At 43.6% G+C, this 15,383-nt stretch overlaps 1 protein-coding gene across 1 annotated transcript; it reads left to right on the top strand.

The window, feature by feature from the left end:
* The first annotated feature begins 1,481 nt into the window (after window positions 1-1,481).
* On the top strand, window positions 1,482-14,841 carry RCCD1 (RCC1 domain containing 1). Its single transcript, XM_018569872.1, has 9 exons — window positions 1,482-1,599; window positions 6,361-6,564; window positions 9,445-9,663; window positions 10,697-10,850; window positions 11,379-11,500; window positions 12,261-12,338; window positions 12,422-12,571; window positions 13,758-13,787; window positions 14,699-14,841. Exons 1-9 carry the CDS (start codon window positions 1,482-1,484, stop codon window positions 14,839-14,841), a joined length of 1,218 nt encoding a protein of 405 aa, XP_018425374.1.
* The last annotated feature ends 542 nt before the right edge of the window (window positions 14,842-15,383 follow it).

Below are 15,383 nucleotides of genomic sequence, written 5' to 3'. Positions count from 1 at the left end.
TTTCGTTCTGCTCTTCATACCATTACTAATGACAACTGGTGACGAGAGCATCCATCTTCTTCAGTTAAAGAAGTCTAATGAACAGACTGCAAAGTTTTCTCCCTCTTTTTATATGTGTTAACAATGTTCCTTTCCTTTCTCCAATCCTCCTCGTGGAGACCCTGCAAGCTCCACTCCCAGTCCACCTGCAAGGTCTGGTGCTCAAAGCCTGCTAAATCCTTAGGCAATACTTCTTTAACAATAAGGAAGCAACCAGAAGTCTCACCATTTCAAGAGAGGTAGAAAGTATCGTGTCCTGGGCAGAACATCACATTCCAGCCTTATCTGCCATGTACATTCCAGGTGTAGACCCTTCACAGACAGAATTCCTCACCCAACAGTGTCTGAACCCAGGCAAATGGTATCTACATCCCAGGACCTGTGTCGCATGTGGCAGATGCCAAATGTGGACCTCGTGGTCCAACAACAAACTGGACAAGTTTGTCTTTAGATACAGAGGTGTGGATTGGTATATAGTGTACCACATTCATACTCATGACAAAGTAACAAGTGAGAGAGCAGACTTTTTAGGTACCAAGACAAAGTCTTATTTAGGTGATAACATTCCTTTTATGTAATATATATGAAACCATATAAAAGCAACCTTCAACCACTATTCCAATTCTACACAGCTTCTAATGTTGTGTCCTAATCCAACACCTGCTTCACCAAAATTACATTTGCCTCCATTGTCTGGATGGGGTTTGGCCTGTGAGAATGTCTCAGCCACTACTTCTTTCAGAAAGACGGATGATCCCCATAAGGATATACTGGCTTCTTGTTGTATGATCTCTAGGTGGCTCAGATAGACCTCATAAGATAGATAAGCTTATAGTGTCAAGAATTGGAATCCACTCTTTCCTGTCAAGACACACTCTACTCAATCTCTGAGTTCTCTTGGGCTTTTCTGCATCAAGTATCTGTTTGCCAGATTTTCAAGTTCTACCAGGCGGACATTGAGGGGAATTTATAAAAATCTGGAGCAGCTGTGCATGGTAACCAATCAGCATCCACCTTTCATTTTCAAATCCTAACTGAACAGACTGAAGAAAGAAGCTGGTTGCCATAGGCAACTGCACCAGATTTTCTCCAGCTATAGGCTTTGAGAAGAAATGTATCTTTACATTTATATCCGAGGCCCTGAAATCGCTGAAACTTCTATCCCCTTTACTTTCTATGAAAGCAGAATGTTCGCAGCCCGCCAGCTCTCTAAACACACAACAGGTTGTTAGAAACCATCTGAAACCCGACTTTACAGTATTTGTTCTGTTCTCTGAGAATGAATGACTTCACACTACCTGCAGCTAGACAGGACTGGCTTGTTGAAAGCTCTTTTCCTGCTTGTTAAGAATTTGTACACATTTCATGTCTGTAGTCTCAGCACAGGTGCACATGTCCTTGTTCTAGGCTCAGAATACGTTGGATCTTCCTATGTTGTTGGTATGGGAAACCTGATTTTCCAGGTTCAGAAGCCCCATAGTTCTAGAAATACCAGAAACATTAAACTGAGAAAGCTACAAGGACATGTAAAATTGCCAAGGGTAGTCTGCACAACGACCAGTTCTAAAGCTGGCCATACACTTATAGATTATCTGTAGATCTTCTATGGTCAGATGGAAAAAGTACAAGATTCCTCCATCTACGCTAAACTGTGTGGATGGAGGAATCTCCCACTGGGCCAAGCTTCAGTATCTTGCAAGTCAGCCCGCAGGCTCTCAAAATACCTGAACAATCTGATTGGCTGCAGGCACTGTTCAGGTGTTTTGAGAGCCAGTGGGGCCGACTAGCAAGATACTGAAGCTTGGCCCAGTGGGAGATTCCTCCATCCACACAGTTTAGCGTAGATGGGGGAATCTGTTGCACTTTTTCCATCTGACCATAGAAAATCTGCAGATAATCTATAGGTGTGTGGCCAGCTTAAGAGTAGAAGAAATGGCCACGAAATATATTCTGAATTCATGGGCCACTACTTTACCCCTCCTGCAGGACCTTGAGTGTAAGTTCTGTCCTTGAAGTCATCTACAAATGCTGTGCGCACCAACAGGCCCCTGAATGCAATGGGCTTATAATGAGAGGAAATATCAGTGTCTGCTGAAGGGGGAGGGAATTAAAATGCTGCAACAACACTGTTTTAAGAATTGATAATATCTGTAGTAGTAACTTCATACTGGATTGCAACACTTATTTTCATCAAAACTATGACATTTCCTAAGGCGTCTGAGTCAGATGATGATTAAATGTATTGGGAGACCATCAGTATAGTATAAAACATGCACTTTTACATCATTTTATATACTCTAGTAAAATGCTGATGGTTTATTTCCTCTTTTTTATATATACAATATATTGTCCACATATTATGTGCCTTAAAGGGGAATTATGAGGTGAGTGCGTTTCACTCAGCCTCATAATCTGAGCCGACCTGTGACAATGGAACTGTCACAGGTCGGCTCAGTAGATCGGGAAGTGAGCGAACACATACCGGCGTTCGCTCACTTCTCGATCCTGTCACTGCAGAGAGCCGTGACAGGGGAGGGGCTGGATTCTCCCCTCCCCTTTCCGATCCTCCAGCGCTGACTAGCGGAACGGATGTGGGAGGGGGTGGGTACAGCTGGCTCTGCCTCTAGATAGGCAGAGCCAGCTGTCACTCACGCAGCTGGGCGGATCCAGACATAATTGCCGGGATCCGTTTCAGCTGAGGCATCTCACTATACCGTGAGCTGTAGCTCGCGGTATACCGAGCTTTGGGTAATGAGAGGACGCTAGTTTGTGTCCTCCCATTACCCTTCGGAGAACTATGGGGAAAAGCCCTGACCCCATAGTACTCCTTTTAAGGTGGGTGTCTGGCAGTGGAACTGTACTGACAGTCTGCTGAGCACTGATATTACTGAAGAGGGAGACAGTGCTGCTAATGAAGGCACATTGCTATGCAAGCTTATCTGAGTGGGATAGGCACAGACATACAGTACAATGGGTCAGATAGGTAATGATCACGGTTCTTATTGCTTTGTTTTTAGTCATTCTACAGATTGTCTGTACATGGTTCTATCCTTCTGTAATAAAATGGGATCACCAGTTACATTGGGGTGAGGTGAGACACTGTATAATATTGCCGCCTTAAAACCCGAGGCAGCACAGGAATCATTAGACTGCCATCTGTATAAATGTCACCCGAGGTTTTCAGCTGCAGCTTTTCATTCCTTTCTGACCATCTACATGTTGTCTGAACCTAATGAGATGACGGGTGTCAGATGAGACGTGTTGTATCTGGGTATATTTTCTTCTTTATGTACATTCCTTTGTCTTTGTATCACAATTCACATATCTTTGTATTGCTGATTGTCGTTCCATTGTTTTCACAAAGATTAGCACCATGGAAATAATTTATCAATGTTTTAAAAATAAAAGAATCAATAAACATACGAGTTTTATTCATACCAATGCAGTGTGGAGTAAAATGATTTGATGAAAGGCTCGTTCACCCGTTCTCATGCAGTACAACACATCGGGGGGTGATTCAGTATAGCCGTTGTGGCACTTTTCTGGAAGAATGCCAAGAATGTCCTGCCTCAAATTCAGAAAAGCACTGCGATGGTTCAAATGATATTACTGACACGTGTGACACATTCAGGTATTTCTTCATAGTGACACTTTTATATTAAGACTCCTTGACTGACAAATTATTTTTCCCTGTGCTTTCCTCTCACACTCCATAGACATGCTGGAAGGTTATTTGGCTCTTGTATAAATGAATGCTTCTATGTATGCATGTGAGATAGGGGCCTTAGATTGTAAGCTCCTGGGGGACTGATGTGCATGTGCTGTGTAAATACCTGTAATATATAAAGAAATGCTGCTGTTCTGGGATCAGGAAACGTGGTAAATAGGACCAATATCATATTGGAATAATTGATGTTGGAAGTGAGACGGTTGTCCCATGTTGCCGGAATGCTGGCGACCCAAAGGCGGAGAGATTGCAAACCCTCTTCAAGCAAGTCAAAAGGAGGTCAAATGCACCTGCCAATGAATTGTGAATGGTCTCAGAAGCATCTCAAACTGAACTTTTTAACTTTTGCATAATAATAATAAATGCACACTTCCTAAAACAAATGTGCATTATTATTATTATTTTGTTTGCATTGGAGTCAGTAAAGCATTGCAACCATGATCAGTAGATTGTGTGTGCAATGCTCTGGCTCTTACAGGCTGTTATTCCCACCCATGTCCATACCAAGGTACCCACGTCCAGTAACATGGACGGGAGCAAGAAGTGTCAATAGACTACAAGTGAGGTGACGTCTCTCACTTGTATGCCATTGAGAACTACAAGTCCCACTGCTGTGGTGACTGATGGGACTTGTAGTTTCTCTTCTGAATGGATGATACAGCTTTGTGGGTGGAGCCACGTGCAGCCGTGCCGAATTTAAAAGGTATACAGCATCCTCCAGGGAGAAGAACACAGCGATTCAGATACGTGTGGGGTTTGCGATGTAACCATATTTCATATTACACCTTAAATATGGATGTAACATGAAACAGCCTTTAAACTGATTGACACAAGCCCAAAGCCTGTAGACACAGAACCTTAAACTGTATCATGTACTACTAGGCTTTTAAAGGACCCCTAAAAGACAAAATTCAGCTAAAAACAGATCTCTCAGGTGTGCAAATCTTTTACCAGATACACCCCTGGTACCGAATAATGAGGGGGGGTCCACCCAATAAGGTAACGGATGATAAAGGGAACCCCAGACCACCTCTATAATACACATCTTTATTACCAGGTTATATGAAATACTTTTGCAATACGATTGCCTTCTTTATAAGGACGTGTAACACATACCGATCGGCGATCGCCTGCACCCAGATCGCAGGTCCAGTAGGACCTGCAAAAATGCAGCAGGGATCCGGCCAGCTTGCGTTCCGGTGCGTCTAGAGGCCGAACACTCTGGACGCAGACTTTGTGGTGTGAACCGACCCTCTCTCTTGGCTGTCTCTTCTCTCTCCCCTGTTTCTATTTGCTGTCTCTTCTCTCACGTTCTCTGTTGTCTCTCCTCTCTGCTGTCTCTTCTCTCACTTTCTCTGCTGTCTTTTCTCTCTCTCTCTCTCTGCTGTCTCCTCTCTCTCTCTGCTGTCTCTCTCTTCTATTCTCTCTGCTGTCTTTTCTCTCTCTCCCTCTGCTGTCTCTTCTCTCTCTCTCTCTCTGCTGTGTCTCCTCTCTCTCTGCTGTCTCTCTGCTGTCTCTCTCTTCTATTCTCTCTGCTGTCTTTTCTCTCTCTCCCTCTGCTGTCTCTTCTCTCTGCTGTGTCTCCTCTCTCTCTGCTGTCTCTTCTCTCTCTCTGCTGTCTCCTCTCTCTCTCTGCTGTCTCTCTCTTCTATTCTCTCTGCTGTCTTTTCTCTCTCTCCCTCTGCTGTCTCTTCTCTCTCTCTCTGCTGTCTCTCTTCTCTCTCTCTGCTGTCTCTCTTCTCTCTCTCTGCTGTCTCTCTTCTCTCTCTCTGCTGTCTCTTCTCTCTCTCCGCTGTCTCTCTTCTCCCTCTCTGCTGTCTCTCTTCTCCCTCTCTGCTGTCTCTCTTCTCTCTCCCTCTGCTGTCTCTTCTCTCACTCTCTCTCTCCTGTCTGTCTTTTATCTCCACTGCAGCAGCTTCCTGGGTCTCCTCTCGTGCGCCGGCGCCCTATCCTCCCGCGGTGCTCGTGTGGCAGATTGTGCAGACCAGTGCGCGCCGTACCTACCTTGTGACGCCACTGGGTACATCTAAAGGATACTATTTTTGGTTTGGGGGACGCACTGGAGTCCCAGCGTACATTTTTGGTTGCTGGGCCTCCAGTGCGCCCCTGCACCTTATAAGGAGGAGTTGGCTACCTCCAGGTACATTTTTGTGTTTTGTATTATACATCTAAAGGAACTTGCACATTCAGATTGTATAGTGCATGGTCAGCTTTAAACTCACCACACACGTTACAATCTGTACAATCTCCTTTGGATCTACCAACAAGTATGTAGTGCAAGGGCCTGCCTAATTGGTTACCGATGGATTGGATAGATAAGGTGGGCACTCCTATTAAATAGATTTTGTATATCTGAAGTTGATTGTACAGATTGTAATGTGTGTGGTGAGCTTAAACCTGACCATGCACGATACAATCTGATTGTACGGTCAAATTATAAAGTGTATGGTGAGCCCTAGGTACCCACACACCAGCAAGGTCACCATTAGTCTCTGACTGTAGTTTTCTCTATACTCGGCAGGGGGAGCGCTTGCAGGTTCATTTCGCGCATGCGCACATGCACATGACACAAAGCTTAGAGTTGCTCCTCTGAGAAATAGTGGAGTTCGCGGTGGTGGGATCGGAGCTGCTTTCCATGTTCTGGTTCGGTTTCGGGTTCAGAGGGTTTGGACAGCTCGGAGAGGGAGAGGAACACACTTTACCCGTGCCTACACCGGTTCAATTTTCGGGTTCAGACACCGAGAAGAAGCCGATTATCAGAGCGGCTCCCTCCTGGAGTTACTCGGCTTTTGTGACAGGTGCGACACCTAGTGGCCGTATCTCATATCGTCCTGGTGAGGGCCGCATGGGGGTATTGGCTGGTGTTCTGCATTAGGCGGCAAACATAAGCCTTGGCGAAGTACAAGCCGACTGTATACCGGGGTCGATATAGCTGTATACATTGTCTATGCTGACTGTCAGGTTTTCTGCTTTTACACGTAAAATCCTGTAAATGAGAGGAACGCAGAGCCTGCCAGTGCTGACAATTCTGATTGCTTCTCACTTTGCTGGTTCCAGGCCAGGCGCATCCCCAACAAAACGCACAAAAACGTATGTGGTAATTAACGCATGTTACTGGGCATTGCACTGATTTTTAAAAGCATTTTTTTTGTGCAGACCACATCATGGGTCAAAATTGTACCTTTGTCTTGTATTTGGGTTGGCCCATCGCATTGATGCAAAATGGCTGCAATTTGATGCAACGCTCCTGTATAGTGTGAACAGGCACATAGGAAACAATAGTTTTGCATCATTGCATTGGGGCTGTGCTGATCTATGCGCCCTTGAAATCGCAAAAAAACTACCATAACCAAAATTGGCCATAGGCGACATTTTAAAAGCTTTTACCGCTCATCAATTTAGTGTTAACAGTGATTGATGGCCCTAGAATTATTACTCGTACACCGACATTCGCAGTGATATGGAACGCGTAGCGCAATTGTCGTTTTAGCATGTAGGTGCACCCGACACGTGTGTGTGTGTGTGTGTGTGTGTGTGTGTGTGTGTATGAGGGGGTGGGGGACTCTAAATTATTTTATTTTTTTAATGTGACTCATATTTTAACCTTTTTTTATAACGCACAACTTTATTTCTATCACATAGGAGGCTATATGATAGCACAGATACAGTGACAGGTCCTCTTTATGGAGTCCCCAGGTGACATTAGGGGTCTAATAAACCCCTGATGGGTTTATTAGACCCCCTAATGTCACCTGGGGACTCCAAAGAAGCTAATGAAGCACAGATCTGCTTCACCAGCTTCTGCTGTGGCTACAGCAGCCGGAGAAGTGATGTAATACACATCGAGTCCACTTTCAGGGATTGAAGGGGAGATCAGCCAGTGGATGTCCATTTAATGTACACAGACCCGCTGCACCAGTCCCGGGCCTGCACAGGGGATGGCGGAGCCCAGGATAGCTGGCAGCGGAAGGGGGACACACATTCCCATGCACAATCGATCAGGCAGCTCTATATCCACCCAAACGTTTGTATGTAGCAGCCACCGCCGGCTGTAACAAGTGTTTACAGTGACCTGCTCGTGTGCCCTAGGGAACACGCATGGGAGAAGGGAAAAAAAATCACTATACATGTATGCCGACCCGCATTGAAGAACCAGCTGCCCGTCCCTTTATATAGAATGGAAGGATGGCAAGGGGTTAAAGTAGTGCAGCCAGAGGCCAGGCAAACAGAAGGAGGTCAGGTGTTCCATCTTTCTCTCAGTATAGATTTCATTTAAGACCTCGTTCACACCGGGGTGGTTCAGCCGCCATGAACGATCCCATACATTGCTATGGGGACTGTTCATGCGACTGCGCGGCTCAGCACGAACCGCCCGCCGCCTGAACTGCTCCCTGCACAATTTTTGCTGTGCTGATCAGCTCGGTTTTGGGCGTTTATAATTGCGTCTCAGCGCTGAAACGCAATTAAAAACTCCCAAAACCTCGCTGATCCGCAACCTCCCTGGTGTGAATGGGCTCTAGCATTTTACTCCTTCACGCTGTTGGATTTATTTCATGTGATGTGTAACACTTGCTGTTGCAACTTTCTTAACAATAAGGCCTCATTCACACACAACGCAAGCAAAATTGTATATTGGAATTTTTAATGTGCTATACGCATGTATATGCGCGTAAACACGCAGAAATACGCTGCTCGGACGCATCTCTGTACCATTATGTTTTTGCGCATATATACGCTACGCAGATATACGGCTCCATACGCGGCTATGTGTATGGAGCCATTTATTTGCATACGTTGCATATGGTACAATACGCACGTAAGCGCGTATATGCACAGCAGTGTGAATCAGGCCTAAGTTGTAAATCACAAATTGCCTTTGTGGTTATTCTGTCTGACCTTAGTCTAGTTGTCATGGTGGTTGATGACCTCTGAACTGGGCCTGAGTCTAAAATAATACTGTCAGCTGCTAGTCCAAGGTGCCAGGATATCCCTGACATGAGAAATAAGGCATAACGCATGCTGTATTTAATGTACTATGGAGTCTATTTATAAGTAATTCGCAGAGCCAGTCACCCGACGTATCTCTGTGAATGTTCGCTTTGTGCAGATAGAGGCAAAAACAAAAGTTCTTAGTAGCGTATATTTTCTTTCCAGGTTGAAAGTATGTAATGCTGCGTTATGGCCACTAGATGGAGCTGAGGAAATAAGAATCGATCAATAAGATTACAGCTTTCCGTTTGGAAGGTGACCGTCTGAATCTGGTTTGTGGATTTTGTGGACGGTGGATTTTTGCATCCACCGTCAGTGCAGATGTCAATGTGATAGTATGATTCATGCTGGTAGAATAAAAGTGTACCTGTCTAAGTAAGACCGTCTGAATCTGGTTGTTGGGACAATATGGACACTTTAGTGAGTTTTGATATCCATAAAAAAACAGAGCTTCTTGTGATGACAGACACAGGGAGGGATCAATACTCTCTTCATAATAAAGTAGAAATGTTTCAGATTTTCTCCTCCTGAGTTTTTGATTTCTCATAATGACACGAGTGATTCCAACCGTGTTAGTTTTTAGAATCATTTTTCTTCCTGGTTCTACCCTCATCATGACATGAATATGAGTGTTCACACTAATTCGGATATGCTTGCTGTGATTTGCTGCTCCTGGCTTTATTTTACAGAGGATGGCTGTTTGCTTCTGTCCGGATTTGTTGGTGGATCTCCCCAGCAGTGTCTCCGTTTCTATGGATTGGATTGTCAGGATGTCCTGCCATCAGAGAAATATATCATTGTTCTAATGAAGGACAGGGTGGAGTGCTGGAACACTGCCTGCATAGATCAAAATGGAACCCTGCCAGAGCCCATGTGGAAAATGGAAGTGTCAACTGGAAACAAATCGGGTAAAGGCAAATGTTTCCCCGGTTATTAATGTTTCCATATACTAAGGTAACCAGCCATTCGAAGCACAGGTAGCAATGTTTTGACCAAGTCCTATTTTTGCATCCACCGTCAGTGCAGATGTCAATGTGATAGTATGATTCATGCTGGTAGAATAAAAGGGTACCTGTCTAAGTAAGACGCAAGGGGGGGATTTATCAAAACTGGAGCAGACAAAATCTGGAGCAGTTGCCTATTGCAACCTATCAGCTACTCTCTTTCAGTTTGTTTAGTTAAGATTTGAAAATGACAGGTTGATGCTGATTGGTTGCCATTCACAGCTGCTCCAGATTTTGTCTGCTCAAGTTTTGATAAATTCCCCTCAAGATATTTTACAGCTTGGATCGTTACTTTACAATCACCCGCCATCTGAGAGCTTGGCTCTTCTAGCAGTTCTTGAATGCACTATTGGTTAAGGATATTTTTACGTTCAAAATGTTTTTATTAGATGTTTACAAAATTACAACATGTTCTGTACCAATAAGAGGAAATACAGGTCCTAGAAAGGTTACAAAATAGCGCAACGGGATACAAACACAAAATAAAAACCCGTAAAACAGCATATAAAATGCCGACAGCAGTCGTGTCCAGATCAGGATCACCTGGCGAGACGGCCCCTAACATCTTCTATATGATCCATTCCCAGGACAACAAAGTAACCAGAAGAATAGACATAGGAGAAAGAGAAGTTGTAGGAAAGGAAGTAGAAGGAAAAGTAGAGCTCTCCAGGATATGCGATTGAAGATGTTTTTATGTAGTGACACCTTTGTAAGTAGAACTGGTCGGGAGCTAAAGTTGCATTGTACGTTGTTCTGTAGTATACATCAACTTGTATTACAGATTTAGTGGCTTTTTAAAGGAACCTGTCTTAAAGCCAAATACCTCCCAGGAGAAGTCTGTTTTTGATACATAGATTTGTTTGTTAGGATGTTGCTGTAATGTTTAAAAATGTGCACTGTGGTAATAAAGTTTTTCCATTGTTTGTAATATTTGTAGTCTTTCCCTTGGTGGGCAATGGATACGTATTGCTTCAGCCTCCATTCTTCAGGGAGCTCCCACACACAGTGCAGGCTCAGAGGATTGCTCTAGGGAATGAGCATGTTGTACTGCTGACCTCTGACGGAAACATAATGACCTGGGGAGCCGGCAGGTATGATATTCTCAGGCTTTGGCCTTGTGCTCCATCAATAGGTGGTAGACAGAAGACACATAGAATGTAGAATAAAAATGTTGTCTGTGCATACTTGTAAAAATAAAATGGATCTAAACACCCCTGTGCTATGTGCAGCTCCTCCCTGATGCTTCTCTGCAGTGTGTTTGTTTTTATCAAGCCCCATGTATAATAGAAACATCTCCTCATACAGAACAACCTTTCTCTGTGCAGTCTTATGCTGCCCTCCATCTGTCTTCTCTCACCCACTCTTTTAAAAAAAAAAGACCAGAGCGGTGTAAATATAGATGAATGAGATACACTGGGGCTGATTTTACAAAGTACTGTTCATTCTACTATGTATTTACTTTAAATGCCCAATCAAATGTGTGGGAAATGTCTTTTTTAACCATCCTAATCCAATTGAATTATAATGTAAGCATAGAGTGGAATTGAGTCCTTTGGTAAACGAGTCCTGCCATTGGGAATGAACCTTTTTTTTTACTTTTGTTCCTTTTTATTTGTTAGACATGGGCAGCTGGGACACGGAGATGTGGAAGATGTATGGGAACCTCGCGTAGTTGAAGCGTTACATGGGGTACCAATGAAAGAAGTGGCAGCTGGAGGTTGGCATTCAGTCAGTATCAGTGGTAGGTGCTATGAGGTATTATTTCCATTGTAGATTGCCAAAGGGTGTATTCAAGTCTCTGAGTTACAGGAACTGAATAAGGTGTAGAAGAGTAAACCCATCCAATATATCTCAGGTTTGTGTAGATGCTGGCAGGTTGAATCAGCCTTGGTTTCTTATAGTTCTTGAGGATTTGGGCAGAGAGTTCTCCCCACCTGAGTTCTCTGCTCCAGGAACCTTCTCCTTCCATTGTACAATAGCCTCACTTTCACCTTGTATGGGGAATGCAGTACGATGGCCTTTCTTCTTTTACAATAGCTGTGTCAGGTAGCTAAAGCCAGAAATTTCCATGGTGCCATCCTACCTCTGGACTCCATATTAGCTTGCTGTCATGAAAAGATTTTGCTGAGGGCTTGTTTACAACAATACAGTTTGCTGAGGGGGGTATAACTTGGGAAGCCTCATTTATACTTCTGCCCGTATTTGGGATGAGGTTTGGTTGCACTCCAGGTTTGGTTGCTCACCCTGTATGAGGCATTTTAACTGTGCTTTGTATAGAATAAAGTGATATGCATCCTCAAGCAACCCCCTAAGAATCAGAACTGTGATTCTAACCCCCAGTTTTCAGCTCAAAGACCCCGGCAAACCCTAAGAAACACAGTGAGCCTGTGACTAGTATAACTCTGTAGCTTACATACATCCATGAATAAAACCTTGTTCTTTGGTGGGCTTTGCATACACTGAATTTTGAGTAACCACCCTTAAATTATTCTTCCATCCAGAAGGTGGAGATGTTTATTGCTGGGGATGGAATGAATCTGGGCAGCTTGGACTTCCATCAAGGACATTAGCACAAGAGAGTAAGTTCATTGGCAGTGTATTTCCTTAATAGCTTGTTACTGGTATATGACATTACAGACTGCAGTGCTGCTTTTCTGCTCAGGAATGATCATACAGGATGCAAGTGCAGAGGGTGATGATGAAGACAGTGAGTACATTGCAGTCCAGTCCTTCCCAGCTTTGATTGACCTCCCTCAGGAATCGGAAGCTTCAAAGATAAGCTGTGGGTCACGTCACACGGCTGCAGTAACATGTGAGTACTTACAGTATTTTCTAGTATACTTCTCACATAGGCAGAGTTCATGTAAATGGATTTTGTTACATTATCAGACTACAGCCTTTAAATGAGAGCGCTTTAAACTTGTAGATGATGTGATTCAATAGAGGAGATCTGGTTTATTAGTATCTACATACAAAATAGTTATAAAAATGATGCCCCAGTGTAGTATTCAGAGGCGTAACTAGAAACCTCAGGGCCCCGGTGCAAGAAACCATGAAGCCCCCCTGTCCTCCCTCCTCCACCCCCCGAGTGTGCATACTATTTTGTATGCGCACTCATCCGCAGAAAAGAGAAGTGCTTCATCTGACCCCTGATGACAGTAAAGAAAATTTTTTTATTAAAATAAAATAATGTAAAGATTTGAAAATAAATATTTTTTTCGGTTTCGGTCTAAAAATGTAATTTCGGTGCATCCCTAGAGGAAAGTATTTTAGAGAAAATACTGTTACCTTGCTGTCCATTTGACAGAAGTTATCATATATGGCTTGTACAAATTCCTCAAATAAAGCTACTTTAAAGTGACAATAAACTCAGGAGTTAAAGCACGGCAATCAAAAGGAGTGAGCTTGGAGCGGTGACTACTTTACAACACACGCAGGGACCATGGGGAACAAAAGTATCCACCCCCCAGAAGGAAGGACAGTGTCAGCACCAATTCAGAGATGATTTGAGGATCTACAGCCGAGTGATACACAAATAAGATACATGGGGGTTGATTTAAAAAAGCTAGAACAAAAGTAGAGCAATTGTCTATAGCAGGGGTCGGCAACCCCCGGAACGCGTGCCCAGCCTGGCACGTGAGACCTTGACAGCTGGCACGCGAGTCGACCTGTTTGCTTGTAGTTGACAGCTCCCTCGAGCCGGCTGTCAATTACATTTACTGGCCCACCCACCTCAGTGACGTGCCTGAGCGGCATAGGAACGCAGAGGCGCGCTGACGGGGCCCTCAGCTCGTTCTGCACATGCTCCTGCCTGAAGGATCCCTCTTGTGCCAGCCTTGCCCGGTTTTCCGATGGTTTCAAAAATGGCACTTGGTGTGTAAAAGGTTGCTGACCCCTGGTCTATAGAAACAAAACCCCTTACAGATGAAAGAAAGGCTACAGATGAGTTACTATGACAGCTGCAGTTCATGTATTTTGTCTTCACTATTATTTTACAGGTTCTGGTGAATTGTACACCTGGGGGTGGGGTAAGTACTATGCTTATCCCATATTCTCCAATAGAAATAAATACATGCTGAGCTGACTACATTACAATAAAAATGTAGAATATAGAGGAAAACAAAATGTAGCTTTATTACCTGTAGATCCTGTTTTCCACTTTAAAACCAGCATTAAAACTGATGTGTTAATGCTGGTGGCAGACTGCATTATTCATATATATATATATATCTTTTTTTTAATTCGGCCGTAGCACCACTTTAAGCACTCTGGTGATTTACACTCATCCTCATAGTTAGAGCCGATGTGTGACAGCTCTATTGATCGGGAAGTGAGCGAAACATATCGTCGCTCACTTGCTTCCTGATCTCCCTGCAGAAGCGAATGGTGGGGTGGCTCCTGGACCTTTTAGGGCCCAAACATGGGAGCAGAGAGACATGAGCCTGCATAGGGACAATAGCTGCAGAAATAGGAGCCACAGTGGCTATGTAGCAGCTAGAAAATCTTAATGGCAGAGTCTGGATGAAATTTGAATACTTAAAAGGGAAAGTAGAATACATTCATTCACCTAAGGACACTAGCAACAAACTGAGACTTGCTGGGAGTGGAGGGGGTTATATTAAAGCTGTCCTTTTAGAGCTTTGATTGCCGGTGTCCAAACACCTACGCATAACCCATGGTCTAAGACTCTGATCCTGTGTCCTGTATTGTACGATTTTAAGAAAATAATTTATTGCCATTTAGTAAATCAGCATCAGAAATTCTTTCAGCTAGATTGCAGACATGGCACTTCCAATGCTTCATTGCTTGATTTTGGTGAGATGGCAGAATCTCTTTAAGACAAATACGATTAGACTTGTACGGCAGTCAGAGATTTTAATGCATAACAATGCTTGCTTTCAAGTTCTGTGTATATAACGATTTATTTTTCAATTCACAGGACGATACGGCCAACTTGGCCATGAGGATATGAAGAGCTTGGATCATCCAACACGTGTGGATTTTTTCCCCCAGAAAAAGATATGCGTTATAGATGTGATTTGTAGACATTGGAATACGTATGTGCTGTGCAAGGAAACGTAACATTATATACATTTTAAAAAAAATAGACATATTCAGGTGCTGTTTGAGACCTTTAATGATTTCTTAACAATGCACATACCGTGGTAATGCCATTAATTTTGAATGGAACTACAACACAAGTTGTGGTTTGCTGTGTTGGGAAAATTGTGTAGGTGTGTTTTGTTTTGTGTTTTTGCCAGTGTGGTGCAGTGGCAGCCTAGTCAAATGAATTGGCTGTGTTAAGGCACTGCACCAGACCAGTCTGTAGAAAGCCTTATTGTTTTTATGTAAGCAGTATTTCATTAAAGGTAAAATGCTTATATTACACAGCTGCATCTCATGGTGTATGGCAAGGTTAAGTGTTACAGTCCATGGACCAGGAAATCAAGCCTGTCTGCAGCATGATCCTTTATTGGTGACTCAGACTGCATTATATGTAATGGATAGGTGGTTTTATGACCACAAACCTCTTTAACACATATATGTGGCATCACTGAAGTGGGCTTTTGTTTTCCCCATAGCGGCATACTGTATATATGAAGCATGAGCACCCAGCACTGAGA

The sequence above is a fragment of the Nanorana parkeri genome, unplaced genomic scaffold (genome assembly GCF_000935625.1).
Source record: "Nanorana parkeri isolate BGI_ZX_2015 unplaced genomic scaffold, ASM93562v1 scaffold1415, whole genome shotgun sequence".
Taxonomy (NCBI): Eukaryota; Metazoa; Chordata; class Amphibia; order Anura; family Dicroglossidae; genus Nanorana; species Nanorana parkeri.
The sequence above is the reverse complement of the archived record's forward strand: the minus strand, read 5'-3'. Positions and strand labels throughout refer to the sequence as shown.

What these genes read in the sequence shown, in the direction of transcription:
- RCCD1 (XM_018569872.1), top strand. Translation starts at nt 1,482, where the DNA reads ATGGGAAACCTGATTTTCCAGGTTCAGAAGCCCCATAGTTCTAGAAAT. An exon ending in ATGACCTGGGGAGCCGGCAG is followed by an intron (nt 10,851 to 11,378) that starts GTATGATATTCT and finishes TTTATTTGTTAG; the next exon opens with ACATGGGCAGCTGGGACACG. An exon ending in ATTGTACACCTGGGGGTGGG is followed by an intron (nt 13,788 to 14,698) that starts GTAAGTACTATG and finishes TTCAATTCACAG; the next exon opens with GACGATACGGCCAACTTGGC.